Source organism: Symphalangus syndactylus, chromosome 20 (genome assembly GCF_028878055.3).
Source record: "Symphalangus syndactylus isolate Jambi chromosome 20, NHGRI_mSymSyn1-v2.1_pri, whole genome shotgun sequence".
Taxonomy (NCBI): Eukaryota; Metazoa; Chordata; class Mammalia; order Primates; family Hylobatidae; genus Symphalangus; species Symphalangus syndactylus.
Window position 1 is genome coordinate 25,809,432 of NC_072442.2, and position 25,235 is coordinate 25,834,666.

The window sequence follows — 25,235 nt, forward strand, 5'->3', positions numbered from 1 at the left end:
AATTTCTTAAAAACTTTCCATTCCACCCAGAAAGACATGAAAATCTGAATAATCCTAACTCTACTACAGATATCAAATACATAATATGTATAACTTAAAAACTACTAGCGAGGTGTGGTGACTCACGCCTATAATCCCAGCACGTTGGGAGGCCAAGGCAGGTGGATCATTTGAGGTCAGGAGTTTGAGATCAGCCTGGGTAATATGGTGAAACCCTGCCTCTACTAAAAATACAAAAATTAGCTGGCTTAGTGGTGTGCGCCTGTATCCTAGCTACTCGGGGGACTGAGGCACAAGAACTGCTTGAACCTGAGAGGCGGAGGTTGCAGTGAGCCAAGATTGTGCTACTGCCCTCAAATAAAATAAAAATGAAAATGGAAAAACAAAAACTACTACTATTATCTTTTGTGTCTGTTCCCAATCAATCTTTATACCTCTACCACTTATTCACAAGTATTTATTTTATGTTTTTATTTACTTTGTAGAGACAGTCTTGCTCTGTTGCCTAGGCTGGAGTACAGTAGCACGATCATAGTTCACTGCAGCCTTAAACTCTTGGGGGCTCAAACAGTCCTCTCGCCTCAGCCTTCCGAGTAGCTAGGAATACAGGCATGCAACACCATGCCCAGCTATTAAAAAAAAATTTTTTTTGTAGAGTATGGGTCTCTCTATGTTGCCCAGGCTGGTCCCAAATTCCTGGGCTCAAGCAAACCTCCTGCTTTAGTCTCCCAAAGCTCTGGGATTACAGGCATGAGCCACGATGCCTGGCTTCAACAAGTATTTACTGAGTGACTATTATATGCTATAGAAAATGATGAGTATACAGCTATAAACAAAATATATGGTTTCTGCACTCATGTTACAGTATAATGGCGACAATAAATCAAATAAATATACTACTAAAAATATTACAAATTGTGATAAATGCTATCGCAATGGGAAAAAAAGGAACACTGTAACAATAGAGCCTCTTTGGGGAAATGATATTTGATCTGAAAGCTAAAGGATAAAGACCTCAAGTGATCAAAGAGAGTGAAAGTGAATTCTAGGCATAAGGACCAGTGCATGTGGCCTTGAGATAGGAAAAATATTGGCCTACTATCTTTTCAGGGGAACTGAAAGGCCAATATGATTGAAGCCCTGTCAGTAAGTGGAAGTTGACAGAAGTCAGATCATTCACGGTCTCATGAGCTGAGTTAAAAATTTCGTATCTAGGCCAGGTGTGGTGGCTTACACCTGTAATCCCAGCACTTTGGGAGGTGGAGGCGAGAGGATCACTTGAGTCCAAGACTTTGAGACCAGCCTGGGCCACATAGTGAGAACCCATCTCTACAAAAAAATTAAAAAATTATCCAAGCAGGGTGGCATGCACCTATTGACCCAGCTACTTGGGAGTCTGAGGCTTGAGCCCAGAAGGTTGAGGCTGCAGTGAGCCCTGTTTGCACTACTCCAGCCTGGGTGACAGAGCAAGACCCTGTCTCAAAACAAAAAAACAGAAAAACAGGAATTTTGTATCTTATGCTATGTGCAGCAAGAAGTAACGAGGCAAGAGTATAATACAGACAGGAAATCTAGTTAGGTGATCATTCTAGTAGTCCAAGCAAGAGTTGACGTGCTAAGGCTTGGACTAAGGTGATTGCAAGTGAATGTACTGGGGTCAATACTGGAGACAGAATCAACCAAACTGAAGTACAATTCCCAGGTTTTTTGGTTTGAGCAGGGTGGCTGGAGATGCTATTTAGTGAGATGTAAAAGATTGGGGGAGGATCAAATTTATGAAGAAGGTAGGGGAAATCAAGAATTTAATGTCTATAGGACATTCAAATGAAAATGTCATATAAATAGGTGAACATAACAAGTGATCTCAGAGGATAGGTCTGGGATTGATATTATAAATTTGGGAATCATCAGCATATAAGCAGTAGCAAAGGGATGAATTTTATATATAGAAAATGTGGCTGGGTACAGTGGCTCACACCTGTAATCCCAGCACTTTGGGAGGCAGAGGCAGGTGGATCACCTCAGGTCAGGAGTCCGAGACCAGCCTGGCCAACATGGTGAAACCCTGTCTCTGCTAAAAATGCAAAAAATTAGCCAGGCATGATGGTGGGCGCCTGTAGTCCCAGCTACCTGGGAGGCTGAAGCAGGAGAATCACTTGAACCCAGACGCAGAGGTTGCAGAGAGCCAAGATTGCAACACTGCACTCTACCCTGGGCAACAGAGCGAGACTCCATCTCAAAAAAAAAAAAAAAAAAAAAAAAGAAAGAAAATGTATATCAAGTAAAAAGATAAGAAGGACCAGAACCAAGCAATGAAAGTATTCAACACTCAGAGGTTGCATGAAAGCAGAAGGGCTTGCAAGGGAGACTGGAGATTGGTAAGAGTAGAATGGAGGTAACACAGGAGTCATGAAAGTGTAGTCTTTAGCAGAAAAGAAGGCAAGTGTTTCAAGAAAAAAGTAGTCACTTGTACGGAACTGTTGAGAGACCTAGAAGGATGAGAACTGAAAAGCATCCACTGATTTAGCAATACAATAGTCATTAGTGGTTTTTACGAGAGTAGTTTCAATAGCATAGTTGGGTAGAGGACAGAACAGAATAGCTTTAAGAATGAATGGGAGATGAGGAAGTAGGGATAGCACTTCTGAAAATCTTGACCATAAAATGGGGCAGAGAGATAAGGCAATAATCCAAAGGGAATGTAGCTATCAAAAAAGGTCTTCTATAAAGATGGAAGAAATCAGAGTGCTTGGAACACTTCTCAGGACCCTCCCTCCTTTGGTCATCCTCTGTTCCAAGCAGTTGGAACACTTCTCAGGAAAGAAGGAAAAATGTTGTCAGCATTGTTCTGGGTTACAACAAAACACGCACACACACACACACACACACACAAATACACACACACATACACACACATGCATGAAGGAAAAATGAGAAGGAGAATACAGATAAAATTAAGTCTGAAATGAGGTGTTAGAAAGAAGAATTACTAGCCAGATAGTCTCTATTTTCTTAATAAAATAATGTGGCAAAGCTATAAATTAAAAGTGTCTAGAAGAGGCAGGAAATGGCACAAATGGAACTGCTGGTTTAAGCACAATGGAGAAGAAATGAAATTACTGTTGCAGAAAATGGAAGGCCAAATTACCAGAAGAGAAAAACAATATAGGAGAAAGAACAAGAAAAGCTTCATATTAGTTGGGCATGGTGGCGCACACCTGTAATCCCAGCTACTCAGGAGGCTGAGGCAGGAGAACTGCTTGAACCCAGGAGGTGGAGTTTGCAGTGAGCCGAGATCATGCTACTGCACTCCAGCATGGGTGACAGAGCAAGACCCTGTCTCAAAAAAAAAAAAAAAAGAAAAAGGAGAAGAGAAAAAAGAAAAGCTTCATAGCACAGGCAGCATTTCAGAAGGTCCTTAAAGATTGATGACCTCAGATGGGCATGGTGACTCACACTTGTAATCCTGGCATTTGGGAAACTGAGGTGAGGAGATCACTTGAGGCCAGGAGTTTGAGACCAACCTGGACAACATAGCAAGACTTCATCTCATAAAAAAAAGAAGGAGTGATGACCTCCAAGGGTAAATGGAATTTCAACAGTCAGGGAAATTGCATTTCAATAAGGATACATGACAAAGAGAGACACAGGAAAAGAGACTGAGACACAAACAGAATGATCAAAGGGCATAAAGATGGAAAGTATATGGAATTTAATGAAACAGGCAATTGTCTACTGCAACTGGAATAAGCAAAGAGGAAAAAAACACTGGGTGGAAACAAGACTGGAAAAATCAGCTGTGGCCTGATTGTGGAAGAATTTGAATACCATGACTGAATGCCTCCACCACTTATTAGGTAGGTAAATTACATAATCTCTCTGAGCCTGTATCCTCCTCTTCTGGAAAATGGAGATAATTAATGCCTATTTTACAGGACTGACTGTTGTTTACTTACATAAGATAAATATTGAAAGCACTTAGTGCTTAACTCACAGTAAATGCTCAATAAATGGCAGTAAAGGTTGGGGTTGTTATCTTGGGCTTTACTCTGAAGGCAGAGGGAAAACATTACATGTTTTTGAACAGATGTGAAACAGGGAGAGACTAAAGTAAGAGAAAATAGTTAAAGGCTATTGCAATAGACTAGGCTAGAGATAATGAACACCTACATAAGGTCAGTGATGGTGGGAACTGAAATAATAGATATAAAGGCAGCTGGGTCCGGTGGCTCACACCTGTAATGTCAGCACTTCGAAACGCCGAGGCGGAAGAATCACTGGAGTCCAGGAGTTTGAAACCAGCCTGGACAACATAGCAAGACCCTATCTCGCCGGGCACGGTGGCTCATGCCTGTAATCCGAGCACTTTGGGAGGCCGAGGTGGGCAGATCACAAGGTCAGGAGATCGAGACCATCCTGGCTAACACGGTGAAACCCCGTCTCTACTAAAAATACAAAAAAATTAGCTGGGCAGGGTGGCGGGCGCCTGTAGTCCCAGCTACTTGGGAGGCTGAGGCAGGAGAATGGCGTGAACCCAGGAGGCGCAGCTTGCAGTGAGCGGAGATCACGCCACTGCACTCTAGCCTGGGCGACAGAGCAAGACTCTGTCTCAAAAAAAAAAAAAAAAAGACCCTATCTCAACAAAAAAAATTTTTAAAGAAACAAAAAAAATATATAAAGGGAAAAAAATATAGAGATGACATGACACAATTAGTGGGTCATGATACACTTAGCGGATCAGGATATCCTGGAACCCAAATTCAATATTCTGAACACTCTGAAGAATCTTTCCTTGATGAACTCCTAGACATTTTCCTGACTAATGGAGTCCCAGTTTCGTGACTATCATTAGATTTTACTAGGGAGGAGGTTAGAATTTTGACTTATGAAGAATTATTAAATTTAGCATTTTGAGATAAGAATTTTGGGGGGTTGCAGGAGGGAGAGCATCAGGAAGAATAGCTAATGGATACTGAGCTTAATACCAAGGTGATGGGTTCATCTACGCAGCAAACCACCATTGCATACATTTACCTCCTGCACATCCTGCAGGTGTACCCCATAACTTAAAATAGAAGTTGAAGGTGGAAAAAAAAGAACTAAAGAACTATGAATCTTGGGAGAAAGAATACTCAGAAAAATATGAGATATCAAACTATGGTTATTACAACTTCATTTTCATTTCAACAAACAGTATCTCCATCTGACAGAGGATTAATAGCCAGAATATATAAGGAGCTCAAACAATTCAATAGGAAAATATCTAATAATCCAATTTTAAAATAGGCAAAAGTTCTGAATACACATTTCTCAAAAGGAGATATACAATTAGCAAACAGCTATATGAAAAGGTGCTCAACATCACTGATCATCAGAGAAAAGCAAATCAAAACTACAATGAGATATAATCTCATTCCAGTTAAGGCTTTTACCCAAAAGAGGCAGTAACAAATGCTGAGAGGATGTGGAGAAAAGGGAACCCTTGTATTGGTGGTTCCCTTGATGGTTGTATAAATTAAAACACAATGGGAATGTAAATTAGTACAGCCACTATGGAGAACAGTATGGAGGTTCCTCAAAAAACTAAAAATGGAACTGCCATATAACCCAGCAATCCCACTGCTAGGTAAATGCAAAAAAGAAAGGAAATCAAGGCCGGGCGCGGTGGCTCACGCTTGTAATCCCAGCACTTTGGGAGGCCGAGGCGGGCGGATCACGAGGTCAGGAGATCGAGACCACGGTGAAACCCCGTCTCTACTAAAAATACAAAAAAAATTAGCCGGGCGAGGTGGCGGGCGCCTGTAGTCCCAGCTACTTGGAGAGGCTGAGGCAGGAGAATGGCGTGAACCCGGGAGGCGGAGCTTGCAGTGAGCCGAGATTGCGCCACTGCACTCCAGCCTGGGCGACAGAGCGAGACTCCGTCTCAAAAAAAAAAAAAGAAAGGAAATCAGTATATTGAAGGGATATCTGCACTCCCACGTTTATTACAGCACTATTCACAACAGCCAAGATTTGGAATCAACGTAAGGGTCCATCAACAGCTGAATGGATAAAAAGAAATATGTAATAAAATAGAGTATATCTACTCTATATACACAATGGAGTACTATTGAGCCATAAAAAAGAATGAGGTAGATATTTCCTTAAGACACACTTCCTTTCTACTATATATTCTTCTTTTTTTTCTTCTTTTTTTTTTTTTTTTTTTTTGAGATGGAGTCTCGCTCTGTCACCCAGGCTGGAGTGCAGTGGCGAAATCTTGGCTCACTGCAAGCTCCGCCTCACGGGTTCATGCTATTCTGCCTCAGCCTCCCGAGTAGCTGGGACTACAGATGCCCACCACCACGCCCGGCTAATTTTTTGTATTTTTAGTAGAGACGAGGTTTCACCATGTTAGCCAGGATGGTCTCGATCTCCTGACCTCGTGATCTGCCTGCCTCGGCCTCCCAAAGTGCTGGGATTACAGGGGTGAGCCACTGCACCCGGACACTCTACTATATATTCTTGTACAAGTAGATTTCCATTTGTACAACTTTAATTTCAATGTAACAAACATTTATTAGACACTGAAATGTGCCAGGCATTGTTCTAAGCTCCGAAAAAGTGCTTCTTGGCTCAGGATTCATACCAGACTCTCCTGGAAAGTATTAGAATAACGATTCCTGGGCTCCACGACCAGAGGCTGTAATCTAATAAATCCGGGATAGGACTCAGGAATCCACACTTTTTTTTTTTTTTTTTTTTTTTTTTTTTTAGATGGTATCTCACTCTGTCACCGAGGCTGGAAGTACAGTGGCACGATTTTGGCTCACTGCAACCTCCGCCTTCTGAGTTCAAGTGATTCTCCTGCCTCAGCCTCCCAAGTAGCTGGGACTACAGGTACATATCCCCATGCCCAGGTAAGTTTTCTATCTTTAGTAGAGACGTGGTTTCACTATGTTGGCCAGGCTGTTCTCAAACTCCTGACCTCAAGTGATTTGTCTGCCTCAGCCTCCCAAAGTGCTGGGAATTTACAGGCATGAGCTACCGCACCCGGCCAGGAATCCTTTTTTTTTTTTTTTTGAGATGGAGTTTCGCTCTTGTTGCCCAGGCTGGAGTGCAACGGCACAATCTCAGCTCACCACAACCTCCACCTCCCAGGTTCAGGCCATTCTCCTGCCTCAGCCTCCCGAGTAGCTGGGATTACAAGAATGTGCCACCACGCCCAGCTAATTTTGTATTTTTAGTAGAGATGGGGTTTCTCCATGTTGGTCAGGCTGGTCTCAAACTCCTGACCTCAGGTGATCCACCCGCCTCTGCCTCCCAAAGTGCTGGGATTACAGGCATGAGCCACCGTACCCAGCCGGAATCTATATTTTTAATAAAGTCTGTTGCACGGTTAAGGAGAACCTAAACATTGTTTTCCATTTTACAGATGTCTTATGTCTGAGCTGTATTTACTTACAACACTTCTGACACCAAATGTACAGGTTTTTTCCATATCAACAACCAGTTCTGTCCAGATACCAACTGGGAGTCTCACAATTGAATTCTTATATTAATTACCCAGAGTTAGCATAGATCCTACAGGTTAAGGGCTCAGTCCCACAAGACTGTCCCCTACTTCAGATACCAGTTGCAAATCCCAGCCACCTGTACTTCTGACCAACCAGCTATAAATCAGAGATTCCCATGACCCCTTCCACGTGTTTGATAATTTGCTAGAATGACATACAGAACATAGGAAAAGAGTTTACTTACTATTACTGGTTTATAAAGGATACAACTCAAGAACTCAGGAACAGGCCGGGCGCGGTGGCTCACGCTTGTAATCCCAGCACTTTGGGAGGCCGAGGCGGGCGGATCACGAGGTCAGGAGATCGAGACCACGGTGAAACCCCGTCTCTACTAAAAATACAAAAAATTAGCCGGGCGTGGTGGCGGGCGCCTGTAGTCCCAGCTACTCGGAGAGGCTGAGGCAGGAGAATGGCATGAACCCGGGAGGCGGAGTTTGCAGTGAGCCGAGATTGTGCCACTGCACTCCAGCCTGGGTGACAGAGCAAGACTCCGTCTCAAAAAAAAAAAAAAAAAAAAAAAAAAAAGAACTCAGGAAGAGACACATAGGGCAAGGTATGGGGGAAGGGGCACAGAACTTCCAAACCTTCCTCCAGGCATACAGCTCTACCAGAACCTCCATGTGTTGACCATCCCAGAAGCTCTATGAACTCTGTTGTTTAGGAGGTTTTATGGAGGTTTCATTAAGTAGGCGTGACTGATTAAATCTCTGGCCACTTGTGATTAGCTCAATTTTCAGCCCCTTGCCCCTCCCTGGAGGTTAGAGAGCAGACGTGAAAATTCCAACTCTCTAATTATTCCTTGGTCTTTCTGGTTACCAGACCCCAGCCTGAAGCTATCCAGGGGCCCTCAGACCCCAGTCATCTCATTATCATAAAAGATACTTACCGGTCAAGAAATCCCAAGGGTTTTAGGAACTGTGTGCCAGGAACCAAGGATAGAGACCAAATGCTTATTTATTATCACAGTATGACATGAAAGACCCTTAAGGACCTGACCTCTGTCTCACCAGCCTCTTCTTCTGCATTGATCATGCTGCCCATCTTCCATTCCAGTAATAGTCAACGACTTGTAATTGCCTGAAAATGCTAGACGTTTCACTGACACTTCTGCACATGTTGTCTACCCCACCAGCTCTACCCTTACACACACACACACACACACACACACACACACACTCCTAGCTTTGCTAGCCTTTTTTCTGTTCGTCCTTCAAAATTCTAGTTCAAACATCTCCAAGACCTTATTGGACCCTTAACAGAACTCATTGAGCTCACCATAATAATGAATAGTACTGTTGTGAGTGTTCGAAATAATGTTAAGCACCTGTGACACAATGTTTGGCTAGACACTAACATATCCTATGGGTAACAAGAACCCACTGAAGTAGTATCATGAGATGAAGATGTGGAGAAAGGGGAAACCTCGTACACTGTTGGTAGGAATAGAAATTAGTACTGCCACTATGGAAAGCAGTATGAAACCTCTTCAAAAAACTAAAAATAGAGCTTCCATATAACCCAGCAATTCCACTACTGGGTATATATCCAAAAGAAAGGAAATCAACATATCAAAGAGATATCTGCACTCCATATTTACTGCGGCACTATTCACAATAGCCAAAATTTAGACTCAGGCCAGGCGAGGTAGCTCATGCCTGTAATCCCAGCACTTTGGGAGGCCGAGGAGGGTAGACTACCTAAGGTCCGGAGTTCGAGACCAGCCTGGCCAACATGGCGAAACCGTGTCTCTACAAAAAATACAAAAATTAGCTGGGTGTGGTGGTGTATGTCTGTAGTCCCATCTACTTGGGAGGGTGACGTGGGAGGATCACTTGAGCCCAGGGAGGTCGAAGCTGCAGTGAGCCGTGATCATGCCACTGCCCTCCAGCCCGGGTGACAGAGACCCTGTCACAGAAAAAAAAAAAGAAAAAAGATTTGCAATGACATGAGAAAGTGTTGTTATAAGGGGAAAAAAAGCGGAAAGCAGAGCTGTATATTCATTATAATATCATCTATATGTATATTTTTAATGACATTTATCCTTAAGTGGTAAAAAATACAGAAAGGAAATATATAAAATATGAATAGTGATTATTATGGAATGATTGTATTCCTCAGTGTTTCTATTTTTTTAAATACTTTTCGAGGCTGGGCATGGTGGCTCACGCCTGCAATCCCAGCACTTTGGGAGGCCAAGGCAGGCGGCCCTGCCTAGGCAACAGGGCGAAACCCCGTCTCTACTAAAAATACAAAAATTATCTGGGAATAGTGGCGGGCACTTGTAATCTCAGCTACCCAGTAGGCTGAGGCATGAGAATCGCTTGAACCCGGGAGGTGGAGGCAGTGAGCCAAGATCATGCCACTGCACTCCAGCCTGGGCAATACAGCAAGACTCTATCTGGAAAAAAAAACTTCTTGGATTTCCTACTTTTCTAATAATAAACCTACATTACTTCTAATAATTTAACAATATAATGTAGTAAATGCAAACTTCACTTGTAAATTTATGCTAACAGAAAGAAAAGAGGGGGAAATGCATGCATTACACTTGAAATAATACAATAAACACTGTCAAGCAGCTGTACCGAGCCTTACTTATAACATTCATAATTTCATTTCCACAATTAGCTAAGTTTATAGAATGCACTCCAGAGACTAAAATACACACATGGCCACAGACAGCTTCTGTTTTCTGAATGGAAAGAAGGGGAGGATGGGAGATGGAGAGAGGAAACTAGTGCCCTCAGCAAAGGAGTACCAAGTTGCAGATCTCATAATGACCTTCTCTGTCTACTCACTACAAAGGCACCATGGCAACTGGGAACCTCAGAATATCAAGGAAGGAGCACCGAAAGTAGAAAGTTTGGAGAGCTATTAGGGGAAGGGAAGAAGCTCAGGAAAGCTAAATGAGAAATGCTAAGTAAGACCACTCTCAAACTATCCGTAAGCAAAGCATTAGCATAAACAAAAACAGAGGCCGGGTGCGGTGGCTCACGCTTGTAATCCCAGCACTTTGGGAGGCCGAGGCGGGCGGATGACGAGGTCAGGAGATCGAGACCACGGTGAAACCCCGTCTCTACTAAAAATACAAAAAAATTAGCCGGGCGTGGTGGTGGGCGCCTGTAGTCCCAGCTACTCGGAGAGGCTGAGGCAGGAGAATGGCGTGAACCCAGGAGGCGGAGCTTGCAGTGAGCCGAGATTGTGCCACTGCACTCCAGCCTGAGCGACAGAGCGAGACTCCGTCTCAAAAAAAAAAAAAAAACAGAGCCAATTTCCTTATTTCCCATGTCAAAGCTTGATAGTGATGAGCCAATAGATAGGAAGCAGGAATAAAATTTCCTGCACTTTCTTTTCTTTTTTGCTGTTTTTGAGATGGAGTCTTGCTCTGTTGCTCAGGCTGGAGTGCAGTGCAGTGGCGTGCTGTGTGAGCTCACTACAACCTCCACCTCCCGGGTTCAAGCAATTCTTATGCTTCAGCCTCCCGAGTAGTTGGGATTACAGGTGCTCGCCACCACCTGGCTAATTTTCGTATTTTTAGTAGAGACAGGGTTTCGCCATGTTGGCCAGGTTGGTTTTGAACTCCTGACCTCAGGTGATCTGCCTGCCTTGGCCTCCCAAAGTGCTGGGATTACAGGCGTGAGCCACCACGCCTGGCCTCCTGCATTTTCAATAGTGGTTATTCTCAACATGTGAATTATAATATTGATAGTATATATTTGCCATCATCAAAAGGCTTTCAGACCTACATTTCCAAGTTTTAAGCACTAACATGCAAAAGACTTAAAGAGGTTTTTCCAGTAAAAAATTTTTATCTTATAAAAGAACTCCTTGATAATAAATATTATACCAGCATGGCACATTTTACTATTCCAAAAGCTTTCATAGCTATTACTTAACTCTATCTCTACCACTAGATTTAAATAAAGTCATTTCAAACTCAAGGAGTTTAAAGTGAGACTAAAAAGAAATGAGAATCTGTATGTCTTTCCTAGTCAAACACAAACATATATAGCTAAAACTAAAAAGCTCTGTCATAAATGGTACATAAAATAATTATAAAATTCATTAAAATATCATCATTAATGCAATTAATACCAATTGTTGCTCTGTAACTATAAAAAGTGTAGAATGGTAAATCTTCCTTTATTTTTCCTTCTATTTCTCTATATGCTACCAAATTTTCACTAGCAATCATATACTTTCATAATTTGCTAACTTCCTCTTAAACAAGTCACTAGTCACTGTCATAAAAAAAAAGGTGAGGGGGTGGTAATGTGATAGAAAGTGACAGATTAAGAAATTTAAAGAACATAATATACAATTTGTAGACGTGGATTGGATACTTGCATGAAGGAACCAGAATTTTCAGGTTCCTTGGAGAAATGAATAGAGTGTGTATATTAAATTAGATTAAAATTTATTGAAATAGAAAGTGAAAATTTTTTGACTAAAAAAAGCAGATTATAAAACACTGTGTACAGTATGACCTCATTTTAGTAAAAAAATATGAATATATACATATATGCATAGAAAAGGATACAGATGGTAGAGAGTAACCTTTGGGTGGCAAATATACAAGGGTTTATGTTTGCTTGCTTGTGTTGTTTTTTATTTTCTATTCTGCTTCTTTAATAAAGCATGATTTAAAAATATTTTTTCTAGGCTGGGCACAGTAGCTCACACCTGTAATCCCAGCACTTTGACAGGCCAAAGTGGGAGGATCACTTGAGCCCAGGAGTTCGAGACCACCCTGGGCAACGTGGTGAGACCCCCATCTCTACAAAAAATTTTAGGCCAAGCGCTGTGGCTCACGCCTGTAATCCCAGCACTTTGGGAGGCCAAGGTGGGTGGATCACGATGTCACGAGTTCAAAACCAGCCCGGCCAAGATGGTGAAACCCTGTCTCTACTAAAAATACAAAAAATTAGCCGGGGGTGGTGGCAGGCCCCTGTAATCCCAGCTACTCAGGAGGCTGAGGCAGAGAATTGCTTGAACCTGGGAGGCAGAGGTTGCAGTGAGCCAAGATCATGACACTGCACTCCAGCCTTGGCAACAGAGTGAGACTCCATCTCAATAAATAAATAAATAAATAAATAAATAAATAAAGTTAGCTGGGAATGGTGGCACATATCTATAGTCCCAACTACTCAGGGACTGAGCAAGAGGATTGCTTGAGCCCAGGAGTCTGAAGGTACAGTGAACCATGATCACACCACTGCACTCCAGCCTGGACAACAGAGAGAAACTCTGTTTCTAAAAAAAATTTTTAAGTACATATAAATATATATTTTCTAACTTCTATCCCTTTCTAACAAGGCTAACATTTAATTAGAGAAGAACTGCTCAACAGAACATAAGGCCTGGGCGCAGTGGCTCACGCCTGTAATCCTAGCACTTTGGGAGGCTGAGGCGGGTGGATCACCTGAGGTCAGGAGTTCGAGACCAGCTGGCCAACATGGCGAAACCCTGTCTCTACTAAAAAAAACAAAAATTAGCTAGGCATGGTGGCACACACCTGTTGTCCCAGCTACACGGGAGGCTGAGGCAGGAAAATAGCTTGAACCTGGGAGGCAGAGGTTGCAGTGAGCTGAGATCACACCACTGCACTCCAGCCTGGGCAACAGACCCAGACTTCACCTCAAAAAAAAAAAAAAAAAAAAAAAAAAAAAAAAGCATATCTGTTACACCAAAGGTTTTAGTTTAGTGTAGTAGTTTATAGTGTGAGCTCTGATTAGATTCAATACCCAAGCTGGCCACCTTGGGCATGTTATTAATTTATGTCTCAATTCCCCATCCATAAATTGTGGGCAATAGGCCGGGCACGGTGGCTCCCGACTGTAATCCCAGCACTTTGGGAGGCCAAGGTGGGTGGATCACCTGAGGTCAGGGGTTCGAGACCAGCCTGACCAATATGGTGGAACCCTGTCTCTACTAAAAATATAAAAATTAGCCAGGCATGATGGCGGGCACCTGTAATCCCAGCTACTTGGGAGGCTGAGGCTAGAGGATTGCTTGAACCTGGGAGGCAGAGGTTGCAGTGAGCCAAGATCATGCCATTGCACTCCAGCCTGGGTGACAGAGTGAGACTCCATCTCAAAAAAAAAAAAAAGAAAAAGAAAATTGTGGGAAATAATAGCACAATACCTACCTCACGGGATTGTTTTGACAATTCAGTGTAGTACTCCACAAAAAGCACAGCAGAGTATCTGGCATACAGTAAAGCACTTATTAAATGTAACCTATTATTACCATTATTTTTCTAATTAGCCACTGAGAAAACTTGACTAATATTTCCTAAAGTTAATGTGAAAAATAGAATGTAGGAACAATAGATAGGCCTTCTCTCATTATTGTCCCCTAAACTTCTCTTTTGACCCAATGGAAGAAGTTGAAAGTCAATCCCAGATCCTCCCAGAATCTGACCTTGACACTATTATTTCCTATGGATAAAGGTCTGCACAGCTTTATATGAATTGTGAATGAAAATGAAATGTGGCTGAGCGTGGTAGCTCACACCTGTAATCCCAGCACTTTGGGAGGCCAAGGCAGGCGGATCACGAGGTCAGGAGTTCAAGACCAGCCTGACCCACCTGGTGTCTCTACTAAAAATACAAAAATTAGCCAGGCGTGGCGGCATGTGCCTGTAGTCCCAGCTGCTGGGGAGGCTGAGGCAGGAGAATGGCGTGAACCCGGGAGGCGGAGCTTGCAGTGAGCCAAGATTGCGCCACTGCCCTCCAGCCTGGGTGACAGAGCAAGACTCCGTCTCAAAATAAATAAATAAATAAATAAATAAATAAATAAAAAATACAAATACAAATACAAAAATTAGCCGGGCATGGTGGTGCACACCTGTTATCCCAGCTACTCAGGAGGCTGAGGCAGGAGAATCGCTTGAACCCAGGAGGCGGAGGTTGCAGTAAGCCGAGATCGCGCCACTGCACTCTAGCCTGGGCGACAGAGCAAGACACCATCTCAAAAAAAAAAAAAAAGAAAAGAAAAGAAAATGAAATGTGGTATCTAGGAGCTGATTCCAAACTCATTAACATACTATGACTAGTATCATGGGAGAAACTTTACAAATTATTTCTAATTACAAAAGGGCTCAAACTTTTCTAGTTAAATTATTCTGAAGAGTCCAACATCTTTACAGGCAATCTCATCTGAATTCTCAATTTTCAAAAATATTGGTAAAGTACTTTTCTTTCTAGATCAGAAAAGAAATAGAAATATAACTCAACTTCAGAGCCCTTCCTGAGTGAATACACTTTCTCCTTCCAAAGCAACAACTATTGTCTTGAACCCCAGTGATAGACATCTTCTGCTGGTTTCAGGTATACACAGATAACAGCAAATACAGATTGTTCTCAGATAAAGTTGTTAACCAAACATGCTTCATTTTATGTTAACCATAAAATGAAGGTCATTCAATGACTTGAACATATGTTTTAAGACACATGAAAGAAAATTGAGATCGAGTTTCAAATACTACTGATATGGGAAGGGGACAGGGAAGTACTGGGTAGAGAAGGGCAGAGTCCCTGCCAAGGGCTCCACCTTTGACCTGTGCCTATGGACCTAAGTGAGAACAGGCATGCCTGTTTTTCCATCAAAATGCTTCATTTTCCAAGACCACTCTGGACTGCAACACCCCCAATCCTGTGCCCATATAAACCCGAGATCTTAGCAGGCACAGACACAAATGATTGAACATCAAGAGGAGCAGAGGAACAGACCAGCAGACACCAGCAGGCCAGCAGACTTGCAATGGCGGAACAACAAGGCAGAGAAAGAGAGGAGGGACGTCTGGACACCGAAGGGAATTCAACTCGGGGCAGTCAGAGAAGAGTCCAGCCGCCAGAAGCCCTGATTCCTGGGGAAGACCACCTCCCTACTCCAGCCCCTCCTTCCAGCTACCCATCCATGTCGCTGAGAGCCACTTCCACCACTCAATAAAACCTTGCACTCATCCTTCGAGCCCACATGTGATCCAATTTTTCTGGTACACTGGGCAAGAGCTCAGGATACAGAAAGCTGTCACACTGGCCCTCTGCCCTTGCAATAAGGCAGACGGTCTATTGAGCTGGTTAACACAAGCTGTCTGCAGACAGCAAAGCTGAAAGAGCACACCATAACACATGCTCACTTGGGCTTCCGGAGTCGCAGACACCACCCCAAGATGGTGCCGTGGGGCTGGAGCCCAAAAGTGCTTCCCATGGCTGCTGCATTTGCCTATCTGCATCCTCCCCTTAGGGGTTTGAGCAGTGGGGCAACCGAAGGAGCGAGACACATTCCTGTGGCACATCCTGCAAGGGAGATGAGGGAACTCTCCTGTTTCACTGTAACATGAAGTATACACTGGGCAAGGTAGCTCACACCTGTCATCCCAGCACTTGGGAAGGCCAAGGCCAGACAATCACTTGAGGCCAGGAATTCAAGCCCAGCTAGGGCAACATAGCAAGACCCCATCTCTAAAAAAATTCAAAAATTAGCTGAGCACGGTGGTGCACACCTATAATCTCCACTACTCAGAAGGCTGAAGTGGGAGGATTGTTTGAGCCCAGGAGCTGGAAGTTAGTGAGCTATGATTGCGCCAATGAACACTTCAGCCTGGGTGACAGAGTGAGACCAAATAAACAAACAAACAAAAAACCCATACATTTAGCATAGGATAAAAAAGATTTAAAGAAATCACACTATGCTAGAGAGGAAGGAGGTGGATTTTTAAAAAAGAGGAAAGAAATCACACTGTGTTAAAAGGTAAAAGACCCAAATGTGGAGATAACCTGTTCCAACTGAACCAGAAATTCAGCTTATTAGTTGACAAACTGTTTACAGTTCTGTTTGGTTGATAGCATGTGGTGAATTTTAAGTATGCAAAACTTCAACCAGAAATTCAGCTTATTAGTTGACAAACTGTTTACAGTTCTGTTTGGTTGATAGCATGTGGTGAATTTTAAGTATGCAAAACGATCTGACCTCAAGTGACATCCCATAGGAGCAGAGAAACTGCCAATATCCATACAACTAGATGGCTCTGTTATATGCCACCAAATCGTACACTGGTTATCAAAATTAAGATGTCCACTGGCCGGGCGCCTGTAATCCCAGCACTTTGGGAGGCCAAGGTGGGTGGATCACCTGAGATCAGGGGTTCAAGACCAGCCTGGCCAACATGGTGAAACCCCGTCTCTACTAAAAATGCAAAAAATTAGCTGGGCACAGTGGCTCACACCTGTAATCCCAGCACTTTGGGAGGCCAAGGTAGGCAGATCACCTGAGGTCAGGAATTCAAGACCAGCCTGACCTACATGGAGAAACCCCATCTCTACTACAAATACAAAATTAGCCAGACCTGGTGGCGCATGCCTGTAGTCCCAGCTACTCGGGAGGCTGAGGCAGGAGAATCACATGAACCTGCGAGGCAGAAGCTGCGGTGAGCCGAGATTGCGCCACCGCACTCCAGCCTGGGCAACAAGAGCGAAACTCTGTCTCAAAAAAATAATAAATAAGCCAGGCGCGGTGGCTCATGCCCACCCATACTCCCAGCACTTCGGGAGGCTGAGGCGGGCAGATCACGTGAGGTCGGGAGTTTGAGACCAGCCTGACCAACATGGAGAAACCCCGTCTCTACTAAAAAATACAAAATTAGCTGGGCATGGTGGCACATGCCTGTAATCCCAGCTACTCGGGAGGCCGAGGCAGGAGAATCACTTGAACCCGGGAGGCAGAGGTTGCAGTGAGCTGAGACCATGCCACTGCACTCCAGCCTGGGCAACAAGAGAGAAACTCCGTCTCAAAAAAAAAAAAAAAAAATTAGCCAGGCATGGTGGCGCATGCCTGTAGTCCCAGCTACTCGAGAGGCTGAGGGAGGCGAATTGCTTGAACCTGGGAGGCGGAGGTTGTGGTGAGCTGAGATCGTGCCATTGCACTCCAGCCTGGGGAACAACAGTGAAACTCTGACTCAATTAAAAAAAATTAATTAAAAAAATAAATGAATAAGTAAAATAAAATAAAATACAAAAAATTAGCCAGGCATGGTGGGCTGGGCACAGTGGCTCACACCTGTAACCCAGCACTTTGGGAGGCCGAGGCAGGCAGATGACAAGGTCAGGAGTTCGAGACCTGCCTGATGAACACAGTGAAACCCTGTCTCTGCTAAAAATATAAAAATTAGCCGGGAATGGTGGCGCGCACCTCTAATCCCAGCTACTCAGGGGGCTGAGGCAGGAGAATCGCTTGAACCCAGGAGGCAGAGGTTGCAGTGAGCCAAGATGGCGCCACTGCACTCTAGCCTGGGGACAGAGCGAGACTCCCTCTCAATAAAAAAAAAAAAAATTAGTGGGGCATGGTGGAGAGCACCTGTAATCGCAGCTACTTGGGAGGCTGAGGGAGGAGAATTGCTTGAAACCAGGAAGCAGAGGTTGCAGTGAGCCAAGATCACACTATTGCACTCCAGCCTGTACAAGAGTGAAACTCAGTCTCAAAAAAAAAAAAAAAAGTCCACATTTCAGCCTTTCTTCTTAAATGTTCAATTGAATACTAGTGAGTTCCAGAAATATATCAACCTGGCTGATATATCAACCTCTAGCTGATCTTATCTAAAAATAAAAACCCAAATCAGTTGTCTACAATGAGGTCTGTTTAACTACTTTTTACTTAGGGTCTTCTTTTCTTTTCTTTTCTTTTTTTTTTTTTTTTTGCTCTGTTGCCCAGGCTGGAGTGCAATGGCATGATCTCGGCTCACCGCAACTTCTGCACCCCCGGATTCAAGCACTTCTCCTGCCTCAGCCTTCCAACTGGCTGGAAGGCTGGAACTACAGGCATGTGCCATCATGCTCGGCTAATTTTGTATTTTTAGTAGAGATGGGGTTTCTCCATATTGGTCAGGCTGGTCTTGAACTGCTGACTTCAGGTGATCCACCCACCTTGGCTCCCTAAAGTGCTGGGATTACAGGCGTGAGCCACCACGCCCAGCCAGGATCTTATTTTCAAATGTTTGGGTCACAAAGCTTAGAAAGTGATTCATCCAGCTGGGCACGGTGGCTCACACCTGTAATCCTAGCACTTTGGAAGGCTGAGGCAGGTGGATTGCCTGAGATCAGGAGTTCAAGACCAGCCTGGCCAATATGGTGAAACCCCATCTCTACTAATACAAAAAAATTAGCCGGGCGTGGTGGCACACACCTCTAGTACTAGCTGCTCAGGAGGCTGAGGCACAAGAATATCTTGAACCTGGGAGGTGGAGGTTGCAGTGGGCTGAGATTGCACCACTGTAATGCAGCCTGGGCGAAAGAGCAAGACCGTCTCAAAAAAAAAAAGAAAAAAAAAAAAAAAGGCCAGGGTCAGGCATAGGCTGACAGGCACAGATTACAGGCTCATGCCTGTAATCTCAGCACTTTGGGAGGCCAAGGCGGGTGGATCACCTGAGGTCGGGAGTTAGAGTCTAGCCTAACATGGAGAAACTCTGTCTCTACTAAAAACACAAAATCAGCCTGGCGTGGTGGCGTATGCCTGTAATCCCAGCTACTCAGGAGGCTGAGGCAGGAGAATCTCTTGAGTGCGGGAGGCAGAGGTTGTGGTGAGTGGAGATTGCGCCATTACACTCCAGCCTGGGTAACAAGAGCGAAACTCCATCTCAAAAGAAAAAAAAAAAAAAAAAAAGGCTGGGCGCAGTGGCTCACGCCTGTAATCCCAGCACTTTGGGAGGCTGAGGAGGGCAGATCACCTGAGGTCAGGAGTTCGAGAACAGTCTGGCCAACATGGTGAAACCCCGTCTCTACTAAAAATACAAAACAGCCAGGAATGGTAGCGGGTGCCTGTAATCTCAGCTACTTGGGAGGCTGAGGCAGGAGAATCTCTTCAACCTAGGAAGTGAAGGTTGCAGTGAGCCGAGATGGTGCCACGGCACTCCAGCCTGGGCGACAGAGCGAGTCTCTCTCTTAAAAAAAAAAAAAAAAAAAAAAGAAAAAGAAAGTGATTCACCCAGTCTTTCATTGGACTCTAGAAAATACATGAGGCAAATCATCTCCATCTCAGGAAAAGTCTATTTTCTATTTGGGCTCATCCATCATACCACTAGACTTCTCAGCACCTAAACTTGAGAGAGAGACTCAGTCCCATCTTACATTATGGCAATTACTTCATTTGGTTTCAGATGACTTCCAGTTAACATCTCCTAGGAATGCACCTGCCCCCTTAATCTATGTCACCCGTGAAGGATTAGGCTATTCGTTCTAAGAGCTGATCCTAAACTCAACTTAGTCTCTATTTAACTTTGAGTTTCAGGAGTGAAAAGGAGTATCTGAATCAATATCTTCATTTTTATAGATGACTCCAAGGAGATAATATGTACTGCCCATGGTCACACATCTAATTAGTGGCAGATGTCATAACAGAGGTCTTTCACCTATCAAATGAATTTGACTCAATTAAAATTACCCCAAAGGTCACCATATCCAGAAGTGACTTAAGGAATGGATAAACAGAAAATGTTTTTTCTATTTTAGAACATTAGCTAGCTGAGGAGTGAGTTGGAAACGGCATTGTCTCCTCTCCATGCAGCTGATCACACTTCAATCCATGGCTCCTCCACGAGCTACGGACATGATTTTTGCAACAGTAAGGCATGCAGAGAAATTCCAGACACTCATGCCACTGACCACATAGACTTTGCATAAGAACCATCAACTTTGGGAATGACTTGGCAACTACAAACTGCCTTGTGATATCACTAGCTGAGTTTCTTATAACGCGTTTATCTCACCATAGCCAAACTCAGTTTCCTAATCCAGCAAATGGATATTATGTTTCACATAGACTCAAACTGGACAGATTTCTCAAGGTGCTGTGTGGTTTTATGGATTTAGAGTTAAACCAGTCTTTCTCAACAGGGGCAATACGACATTTTGAGTAGGAGATTTCTTGGTTGTGTAGGATTATCTACTATACCACAGAAGGTTTAGTATCATTGGTCCTTTGTCCTTTGTCCACTAAATGCAAGTAGTCCTGCCAGTCACAACCCCCCTACCCACACTTCCAAATGACCTCAGGAGAGAAGAATGCCACCACTAGTATTAACCTTAGAGCCAATCATTAAGTGAACTATAAAATAAAAAATGTTTACATAAAGACCTAATCCCTTTTCCCTGCCACTAAAATACTGCTCTCTATTCCTCTTTTTAACCCAGAGATAATGCTTTGTTCACTAACTCCATAAAACCAACTTTGTCTGAACTAGTTATATAATTAAGACACCTGTATGGACAGGGAAGTAGAGTAGAAAAGTTAGTGAAATAAAATCAGGATATGAGTTTGAATCCAAGTTCTCTGGCTATTCAAACTTAGGCAAGTTATTTCTCCTCATTGGGCCTTAGTTTTCCCAACTATTAAAAAGTATTTTGCGACCAGGTATGGTGGCTCATGCCTGTAATCCCAGCATTTTGGCAGGCCATGATAGGAGGATCGCTTGAGGCCAGGAGTTCAAGACCAGTCCGGGCAACATAGTAAGACCTCTGTCTCTATTTAAATAATGTTTTAAATTAATTTTTAAAAATAAAATAAAATAAAAAGTGTTAGGCTAAATTATCTCTCTGGTTTATTACAATTCTAGGAACCTGTGAAGTAAAACATAATTAACTTGCTTTACACTTTTCTTTTGACCTCTACATAGCTAAATGAAGGTGACCACTAACAAACACTGCCTAGTCTCTCAGAAGCCCTGATCCCAAGCCTCAGGGATAACAGTAAGACAGAACAATCACATCCAGCCAGATCTCATATAGGATTTTATTACAGAGTCGGTAATATTTAGTGTATAAAATAGAGCTGAACTATTTTATGACCCATTAATAATAAAGGTGCCAAGATAACAACAGCAGCAACAGCCACCCTAACTTATGTTTATCTAGGGTACACCTATAATCTGAATGCTGGCTGTACACAACAATCACCTGGATACCTTAAAAAAAAGCCCCAGTTCCACACCAAGCCAGTATCGAATGAATCAAAATCTCTGGGGATGGGGCTTATCTCCCAAGGCTCCCCGAGGTGATTCTGATGAACAGTGAGAACCAAGAACTACTGATCCAGACCTTTTAATCCAAGAACTGAAAAGTAAATGACCAAAGGTTAGTATCTCACACGCTAGTTATATAATCAAACATCGATAAATAAAAACAATCTAGTGTTACTATGTACTGACATTCTCAGTTAGGTAGAATTGTGTTTCTAGAGAAAAAGGAGAGCTCTATTAACAGCCCTTTATTGGGGACTGGCCCTGCAAGAAACAGAATATAACTTCCTGACAATCTGATGAATTAGTTCAAAAAAACTTACTACGAAGTTGACAACCCCTGGAGAATTCCTATCAATCATCAAGATAGTTAAAACAATGTTAGTCAAAGTAGTACAAAAACTGAAATTCCTCAACCTAACTCTTACTCACTAGGTCTCACTGAAAGACCTAGCAGGTAGAAGTGGCGAGGTGTAGTGGTTCATATCTTTAATCTCTGCACTTTGAGAGACTGAGGCAGGCGGATCACTTGAGGCCAGGAATTCAAGACCAGTCTGGCCAACATGGTGAAACCCGGTGTCTATCAAAAACAACAAAAATCAGCTAGGCACGAGGGCATGCACTTGTAGTCCCAGCTATTCAGGAGGCTAAGGCAGGAGAATCTCTTGAACCTGGGAGGCAGAGGTTGCAATGAGCTGAGACTGTACCGCTGCACTCCCATTTGGGCGACAAAGCGAGACTCTATCTCAAAAAAAAAAAAAAAAAAGGCTGGGCGGGGTGGCTCACACCTCTAATCCCAGCACTTTGGGAAGCTGAGGTGGGCGGATCACGAGGTCAGGAGTTCAAGACCAGCCTGGCCAACATGGTGAAACTCCATCTCTACTAAAATACAAAAAAATTAGCTGGACATGGTGGCAGGCGCCTGTAATCCCAGCTACTTGGGAGGCTGAGGCAGAAGAATTGCTTGAACCCAGGAGGCAGAGGTTGCAGTGAGCTGAGAGCGCACCACTGCACTCCAGCTTGGGCAACAGAGCAAGACTCTGTCTCAAAAAAAAAACAAAAAACCTAGTAAGACATGAAAAATTTGATGGGAACATACATGATTTCTGAAAAATACATCATTTCTGACTTCCTCAACAAAGCTTTGAGCTCAGTGACATAGGAAAAGGCAAAGCAGTCTTGGTTGAAATCATTCTTGCTCTTTTCAGAACATAATCAACAAAACTAACAAGACAGATTAAATAAGTAGACCATTAAACTCTCTCTTACCTTATGTGCAAGGCCAAGCCATCCTGTAGGCTAGAGATCCCCAAATCAGAGAGTGTATCTGAGCCAACAGAAGCAGGTGACAAAGAGCCCTCCTTCTCCTCCAGTAGGTCCAGCTTTACCAGGTTGCTGATCTCATCCTCTGAGTTATCTTCAGACACAGAACCTATTATGAATCGAGAGTGCTGGTTCAGCTCCAGAGGTTTGGCCAAGGGAGATGGTTCATCCATTATTCCTCCAAAATGAGCTCTTAGAGCTATGGAGAAAATGAAAAGTGAGAAAGGCAGGTTATGAATAATAATCTATATCTGAGGTCAGCCAGAGGTTATATCTAATAAACCATAGCTGAGACTTGGAAGCAAGGCAATTTGAGAACTAACTTCCTTGGCTATTCTATTTCAGGGCCTTTAATTTCTACAAGGGAGGAAAATTGAGATCATGATAACTATGCCCATAAATTAAAACCAGTTCCCTTTTCCTCAAAGAAATTTTTCTCAAAAACCTATACGCCATTCCTAATCTCATTATCATTTGGTGGTGTCCAGGAAATAATTATGATCAACGGGGAAACCTTTGCAGTAGGCAAAAGCTGCTTGTTGTGATATTGCTATTTTGGTTGTTAGTAATGGGGGACTAAATGGTAAGGGTTTAGATAGAGTAAGGGTTGTTTGAAATGATATTTAAACTGCATAATGCTCATCTGGCTTCAAACACTATATATTGAGAGGCTATAACTTTTATTTTATTATTTATTTATTTGAGACAGGGTCTCACTCTGTCACCCACACAGCATGCAGTACTACAATCATGGTTCACTGCAGCCTCAAACTCTTTGGGCTCAAGTGATCCTCCTACCTCAGCCTCCCCAGTAGCTGGGACTACAGGCACGTGCCACCATGCCCGGCTAATTCTATTTTTATTTTTTATTCATTTATTTGTTTATTTATTTATCTATCTATTTAGAGACGGAGTCTCGCTCTGTCGCCCAGGCTGAAGCGCAGTGGTGTGATCTCCACGCACTGCAAGCTCCGCCTCCCGGGTTCATGCCATTCTCCTGCCTCAGCCTCCCGAGTAGCTGGGACTACAGGTGCCCGCCACAACACCCGGCTAATTTTTTGTATTTTTAGTAGAGATGGGGTTTCACTGTGTAGCCAAGATGGTCTCAATCTCCTGACCTTCCGCCTCGGCCTCCCAAAGTGCTGGGATTCCAAGTGTGAGCCACCGCACCCGGCCTATTTTTTTTTTTCTTTTTTTTTGAGATGGAGTCTCGCTCTGTCGCCCAGGCTGCAGTGCAGTGGCGCAATCTCGGCTCACTGCAAGCTCCGCCTCCCGGGTTCACGCCATTCTCCTGCCTCAGCCTCTCCGAGTAGCTGGGACTACAGGCATCCGACACCACACCCAGCTAATTTTTTTGTATTTTTAGTAGAGACGGGGTTTCACCGTGGTCTCGATCTCCTGACCTCGTGATCCACCCGCCTCGGCCTCCCAAAGTGCTGGGATTACAAGTGTGAGCCACCGTGCCCGGCCTTTTTTTTTTCTTTCTTTTTTGAGATGGAGTCTCGCTCTGTCGCCCAGGCTGGAGTGCAATGGTGCGATCTCAGCTCACTGCAACTTCCGCCTCCCGGGTTCAAGCAATTCTCTGCCTCAGCCTCCCAAGTAGCTGGGACTACAGGTACCCACCACCATGCCCAGCTGATTTTTTGTATTTTTAGTAGACATGGGGTTTCACTATCTTGGCTAGGCTGGTCTTGAACTCCTGATCTCGTGATCCACCCACCTCAGCCTCTCAAAGTGCTAGGATTATGGGTGTGAGCCACTGTGCCCAGTCTAATTTTTAAATATTTTGTAGAAATGGGGACTCCCTATGTTGCCTAGGCTGGTCTTGAACTCCTGGGCTCAAGCAATCCTCTCACCTTAGGCTCCCAAACTGCTGGGATTACAGGCATGAGCCACTGTGCCTGGCCTATGAATTTTACATATGTGTATACTTTTAAAACAAACTCCAGATAGGTAATTTTTAATTTAAAAAAAAAAAAAAAACTTTACTTGTCCTCATGAGTTTTTTCTTAAATTATGCATTTTAAAATTTCACCCCAAAATGACTACTTTTGGCTCTAATGTGCTGACATTCATATGAAGAGAAAGTGAATCTATCACCAAATTTAAAATCTATAATCATCTTAAGTAAGTATAATTTTTCTAAATGTAGGGCCTTACTAGTTAGGATTAGATACTGCCAATAGCTAACTAAGAAACTAATTAACAGCAAACCATCATGGCACGTGTTTACCTACGTAACAAACCTGCATGCTCTGCACATGTATCCCAGAACTTAAAGTATAATAAAAAAAAAAAAAAGAAAGAAAAAGAAACTAATTAATAAAGACCAAAACAGCAAAATT

At 43.3% G+C, this 25,235-nt stretch overlaps 1 protein-coding gene across 4 annotated transcripts in view; it reads right to left on the reverse strand.

The window, feature by feature from the left end:
* Nucleotides 1–25,235, reverse strand: part of ACACA (acetyl-CoA carboxylase alpha) — a 275,744-nt gene that overhangs the window by 223,020 nt on the left and 27,489 nt on the right. For 3 of the 4 annotated variants that reach the window (XM_055257045.2, XM_063628639.1, XM_063628640.1), the window contains exon 3: nucleotides 22,837–23,089. In XM_055257045.2, the coding sequence (XP_055113020.1) occupies nucleotides 22,837–23,063 (227 nt within the window). In that variant the 5' untranslated portion in view covers nucleotides 23,064–23,089. The remainder of the gene's footprint in view (nucleotides 1–22,836; nucleotides 23,090–25,235) is intronic. The other variant, XM_055257046.2, reaches the window with a different exon arrangement.